The sequence below is a fragment of the Oncorhynchus nerka genome, linkage group LG28, assembly GCF_034236695.1.
Source record: "Oncorhynchus nerka isolate Pitt River linkage group LG28, Oner_Uvic_2.0, whole genome shotgun sequence".
NCBI lineage: Eukaryota > Metazoa > Chordata > Actinopteri > Salmoniformes > Salmonidae > Oncorhynchus > Oncorhynchus nerka.
This window is the reverse complement of record NC_088423.1, coordinates 53,322,315-53,328,826: the sequence shown is the minus strand read 5'-3', so window position 1 is coordinate 53,328,826 and position 6,512 is coordinate 53,322,315. Positions and strand designations below refer to the sequence as shown.

Sequence of the window (6,512 nt, the reverse complement as noted above, 5' to 3'; positions counted from 1 at the left end):
GTGTTTGATTTATCTATATTATTACTTGTATTACTGCATTGTTGTGAAAGAGCTCGCAAGTAAGCACTTCACTGTATGTTTTACACGTGCTGTATCCTTTGCATGTGATAAATACACTTTGAAGTCACTGTGCAGACAACCATCAGTCACTAAATAAACCCTTCATTGTCCAGATATAAGACAGTTGTTCTCAAATAGAATGGAAGAAGAGAATTTTGACACCCACCATCTCAGATAGTTTTGAAATGGTTTCTGTAGTCAGAAATGCAAGATAACCATTCCTGCAATATTATTTTGTTGAAATATAATGTTATCTCTGATAAATGAATCTTAAAGCAAAAATAGCAATGTCCTCTGGGTTATTATTATTTAGGCCTCCTGTAAACCTTTCAGATTTGTTTATAATCTTCTAGAGACCAAGAGTGTCCTTGATAGTCGTGATCTCAGTATCCTTTGGAAATCCCGCCTGATCCTGGCTGAGGGAGAGAGGGAAATTCCAGTAAGTGTTTGAATAGGGCAGTGTACTTGGAAACCCCAGATGTGGGTGTTAGGGGGCATAGTGTGTGTGTGTGGGTACATAATGGGAGGCTCAGGCAGCTCTACGGCTCAGTTCAGGTCTCAGCTGCAATATGAAGCTCTCTGTCCAGCCTGTCTGTCTGCTGACAAGCCTATCACTTTACTACCTACTGCTAACAGGTAAGAACCATACACACACGCACAGGCCCACACAGGTTTGGGTTACAGTTTGTATAAGCAACATTGTGTTAGTTGTGTTATTTCTAATCTGTCGGTCAATCTGTAGTTAGGTGAGAAGTGTGACTCCAGACAGACTGATAGAATGTTATTTTCCCATGTGGTGTGTGATATGATGGCATGATATATTTCACTTGAATCATCATTGACTGTTTCTGTGTCTGTCTCTACAGTAGGGGAAGGTGAGGGGCAGTTTGTCCCAGGGAGGTGTGAGTGTTATGACACAAAGACAACTGTCAGGGGACCACTGTCTGACCTCAAAGTCAAGCTCAAAGGCCCCGCCTGCAACACTGACCAGATCATGTAAGTATCAGATCACACTTGCACACACACACATGCCCGCACCCAGGCGTACACACACACACTTAAATGCACTCACGCACACAGTTAAAATATAGTGAACCTCATAGCTATTTCATGAACCAAGGAGAGTGTGTGTGATAAAGCATGTGCTTCCCCTTCATCTTGCAGAGTGTGTGTGTAAAGATGAAGTATGTGTGTCCCTTTGTTGGAGTGTGTGTGTTAACTGTGTGTCTCTCTGTGTGTTGTAGAGTGGTAGAAAAGAGGACCAGTGAGCCTGTGTGTGTGAATCCAAATGGACCACTGGGAAAACAGATGCTGCGCTGCTGGAAAAAGTTAAATACATTTTAACATACAATACTTTATTTATTTCACTTTACATCAACCTTAATTTACTGTACTGTACTGTACTTTATTTTATTAACATACACAGATATTTATAGGATGTACCTCTCTGCCTGCACCCTTACCCTCAGACAACCCTGCCACATTCCCTATCCCCTATTACATAATACTCCTAACATACAGTATTAGGACTTTGGGTTATTGAGTTAACGCCCAATTTGTAAGTCAGGATATTTAAATGACAAATGTAATGTAAATGTATAGGACATACTTCTGAAAGACAATCTAGAACGGGGCACTCCAACCCTGCTCCTGGAGAGTTAACTTCCTGTAGATTTTCACTGCAACCCTAATCTAGCAAACCTAATTCTAATAATTAGCTGGTTGATAACTGAGAGGAAGAGACGAAACGAGAGGTTTTACTCTGCCCAAAATCTGTCCATGAAAATAAGCCCATGAAGTGAGGAATTTTTGTATAGAGGTCAATGAGAGTGGCAAATTTGGCAAACAAAAAGTGAGGCTTGTTTGATCTAATAAAAGTTTCATAAGGGTTTGGTTGCTATGAATGCACTAATATACTGTAAGTGGACGCATATGGCATTTCGGCAACTTTGAAAAAAACGACTTTATGTTGGAGTAGTGCCTGTTTTCTTAGAGATAGAGGACTCATCATGGATATAACCCGCATTAGCATGGACATTGAGAGCTTCCACCACTTTAAAGTAGTGAGGATTCCTATGATTTGGGAGCAATAAGCCAATGATTGCAATCAGCCTACTTTAAAATTAGAGTAGTCACTTGACTATCTTGTCAATATCATTTAAAAACAAATCTCGGTTTTCCAAAAGCATTTTAAGGCTAAGTTCATCGTTAGAACCTTCGTAGGCACATTGTTAAATCTCTGAGCTGTTTCCCAAAACCATCGTTACTAATGTTGCACTTGAAAACTCTTTTTTTTTGCACTTCCTCGTCACTTTATAGACAGAAGATCTCCTCTAAACATAAACATATTGACTCTATCTGTCTCTCCGTGACCACTGATAACTCCATCAACAGAAGTTGACATACAAAGTTGCCAAAGTCTTTGCAATTGTTATATACAAGCAAAGGGTAAAAACATGCTTGCAATGAAAACAGAGATGACTGCATTAAAAAATAAATACAGTAGGCCTATATATTTCAATCATATTGAAATAAATGTAATGTTCAATCAATTTAGTTCTATTTTGCTAATTGTAGGCTACTGTTTATCATTTTTTGCCTCAAATGTGCGCAATGATGTTCCAAATATTCGATTTAGAGCATAGCCAAAGTATTAGAATAAGCCGCCTCAGTATTTTCAGCCACAGGTGATAATTTCTCTCCAGGAGCTGATCTGTCATCAGTATCTAATGCTTAAGTAAAATTTGAATCGAGAATACTGATCCGAGAGCAGCACTGCCTTTCTTTCAATCCCATCAGTATCAACACATGCTCTAAAGACGCACTTATTGAAAGTTCTCCATACGTGGTGTTTTGGAAAACACATGTGACTTTTTCAGCCTTTATAGAAACGCTGCATCGTTAAAACACTCGTAAGCTTAAATTCCATCGCTATCAGGAAACTGCATAGACATGGCTAAAGGTTTTGATCACGGTCTCTGTAGCCGATGTGAGCAAGACCTTTAAACAGGTCAACATTCACAAGGCCACACGGATTACCAGGATGTGTACTGGACTCAGAGTATGCACGAATCAACTGGCAAGTATGTGTGTCCTGTCTGGACCAGCCTTGATTTCAACGTCCACAGACGTGACTCCCCAAAAACACGTCACTTTGATACAAGTGACTTTCCATTGCAGGTTAGGAGAGCATTTTTGCTAAACCTAACCCTTTTCCTAACCTTAACCTAATTCTCCTAATATGCTATGTTAATTCTCCTAACTGATACGGACTGGTCTTGATTTTGCCCAAAAATAGACATCCATGTTTGGTTTAGTAATTTATCAGAGCTAGCACACCTGATTCAACTTGTCAACTCATTCTCAAACTCTTGAATCTCACCTAGCTTTCTTAAGATGAATGCACTAACTGCAAGTCGCTCTGGATAAGGGCGTCTGCTAAATGACTAAAATGACGGAAAAAAAAAGAATAAGCTAGCAAGCAGTTGTTTGAAGCTAGCTAGGATAGAGTCAAAATTGAGTTGTGGTTTACGATCTATACAGCTATGTTACAGACAGTCTCAATGTTCTGTAGCTACTGGCTAGTTGGCTAGCTAACTGGCTATAGCAGCCAAGGATGTTCACTAGCTTATTTGTTGGTGCTCTGATTTAGATTACACAGATGATTTCAGCCATATGAAAACCTTCAATAGCAAAATATAGCTAGTTACCTAGCTTCCTTTGCTTGTAACTTGGTACTCATCTGACTGGTGTTAGCTCGCATATTGACACGACTATAATACAGTATGCTGCAGAGTAAATACTGTTGTGGGTTTGATCAAATTGAGTCATTAGTTTCAGTTTGACTATGAGTCAGATCATAAAATCCTGTCAACAGTTTGTGATACAAAGAGCCCTCTGTTCAGCAACAGTCTCTCTTTGTTTCTCTATCCCACTCATCCCTCTCTTTTATCTCTCTCCCTTTCCCTTTCCCTTCTCTGATAGTAACAGCTGTACTAAACATATCAATGTACTCTCTCTCTCTCTCTCTCTCTCTCTCTCTCTCTCTCTCTCTCTCTCTCTCTCTCTCTCAGAGTGGGTGGAGTGGATGTAAAGAAGTGTCTGAGGAGGAAGAGGAGAGACCAGGGGAACCAAGGACAGCATAAACAGAAACAGAGGAAACTCAGGGGAAAATCTAAAGAGAGCAAAAAAAGATGAACAACACCAATCCCTGCCTTAGGGTGACCACAGAGCCAGCACCCATCTGTTCTCCTGACCAGCAGACTGCAGTGTTCTAGATAGTCTAGAAATCCTAACCAGATCAAGACAAAACAGAGGCATTACAGATTCCAGTGGCACTACAGAAAGCAGATAACCTACAGATACCAAATAATCCCCATACAAATCCATCAGTTTAAATTAGAGATATTGGATGCGTCTCAATCCACCGCATTCGCCGATGTTGCACTTCCGCATCTGCGTTGAAAGGTGTCAGACAATGAGACATCCCGAAAATCAGTGTTCTCACAAAATCGTCTGTAGAGGCCGAACGGTGTGGCCTACAAACTATTATGACCCCTCTATGGAAAGATGAGACTCTCATGAACACGATGGTCTCAGTTTTGCCCACAAGCGTATTGGGAATGTCTGAAGTCGGTACACCAATCTGACAACTTCTGTCTGTAGCGTCCGAACAGTTTGTGCTACACAGTAATATGACTGCAGTGTTCTAGCTAGTCTACACTGTAACCCTAGACCAGATAAGGCAAATGTGTTGTGTTGAATGAATATATCATCATGTTCTGTTACAGACATCATTGATTAACTGTATATTGTAAACACTGTATCTATGCTGCTATTTATTATTACTTTTAACATTTTTTAAGGAGTTTTATAAAAAATATTCAAACTAATACTGTGACTGACTGTTGTTGAATATGTTCTTGTTTTCCAGTCATTTTAACAGGTACGGTAGCCTATTCCTGTAGTTCTGTGGTTGTTTACCTATCTGTTATTAGTCCCGCTCTCTCTCATTCTCTCACTTTCCAACACTCCCTCTCTTTCTCCAATCACCCTCTTTCTTTCTCTCACTGAGGAATTACATAATAGACTGTCTGTTTACCATGAAGTTTACCATTGTTCACTCACAATTTACAACCTCTTTTTTTATCAACTAAAGGATCTCATATCAGCTACACAGCACACATATCCTCTATCAAATATTATCATATATACAAAACACATCTCCACAACCAAACATATTCTATAAATGATTCTGTCCTGAATGAGTGAATCATGCGCATGTGTGATTAGACCAGAATATTTATGTTATCTCCCCAAGCTAATGCCCAAACTTTAGCTCAACGAGTTAAGAGTATTGTGGTGCACTGATGACCTTTGGTTAAAACCCAGTTGGTCACATCCACACCATGGGACATGATAGCAGGTGTTTGAGTCTTTATATCTGTCACTGAAAGAGTCAACAGAGAATCAAGGCAGAACTGAGAAAGTTACACTGGCTGAGCTATGGAAAAACACAGGAGAGAAAAGGAGAAAACAGTGAAGTATTATGTGTGTGTATTATAGATATACTATAGATATACGGCAGTTCCTGTGGTTTACTGGAAACCATATGGCTGGGACCTGACTGGATATGGGCATGCAGGAAACAAGGGGTGAGATGTACACATTCACACTGCAAGCACATGCATATATGCATGCACACACAAACACAATATATATACATATATTGTCACGACTTCCGCCGAAGTTGGCTCTCCTGCCTGTTCGGGCGGTGCTCGGCGGTCGTCGTCACTGTCCTACTAGCCACTACCGATCCCTTTTTCGTTTGTCTATTGGTTTTGTCTTATTAGTTTCACCTGTGTGTATTTTAGTTTAATTAACGTCCTTATATGTAGTAGGTTGTCCCGCCCTTGTTTTGTGCGGGATTGTTTTTGTATTCATGTCATTTGGTGTAGTGCTTGTGTTTTATTCTCCGGTATATTTTTGATCCTGTGTTGGATTATTCACCCTGTGTGTTGGGTTGACCATGTTTTTTGTGCACCGGAGAATAAACGGTCAAATATCTGAAACCTGCTCTCTGCGCCTGATTCTACCCACCTTGATAAAACGTGACAGAATCCCGCACCCTCATGGAATCAGCAGGAGCAGCCGCGTCTCCTCTCCCATCGATGGAAGAGAGGGTCCTCCATCACACCAGCGTGCTTCACCGGATTGGTTCTGCCATGGACCAAATGATGGAGAGGATGGATCGATGGGAGAGGAGTGGCCTCCCCACCTCATCTCTAGCACCCCCTTCTACAGCACCTCCTGTTCCTCCGACCACATCTGGCTCCGGGGCTCTTCGGCTGACACTCCCACGGGAGTATGACGGAACGGCGGCTGGGTGCCAGGGTTTCCTCCTTCAACTGGAACTATACCTGGCTACCGTGCGTCCTGCTCCCTCCGGAGAG

At 41.1% G+C, this 6,512-nt stretch overlaps 1 protein-coding gene across 1 annotated transcript; it reads left to right on the top strand.

The window, feature by feature from the left end:
- The first annotated feature begins 591 nt into the window (after positions 1–591).
- On the top strand, positions 592–6,117 carry LOC115113421 (C-X-C motif chemokine 9-like). The gene is made up of 4 exons (XM_029641027.2): positions 592–696; positions 927–1,056; positions 1,305–1,388; positions 4,134–6,117. Exons 1-4 carry the CDS (start codon positions 630–632, stop codon positions 4,255–4,257), a joined length of 405 nt encoding a protein of 134 aa, XP_029496887.2. The 5' UTR covers positions 592–629; the 3' UTR covers positions 4,258–6,117.
- The last annotated feature ends 395 nt before the right edge of the window (positions 6,118–6,512 follow it).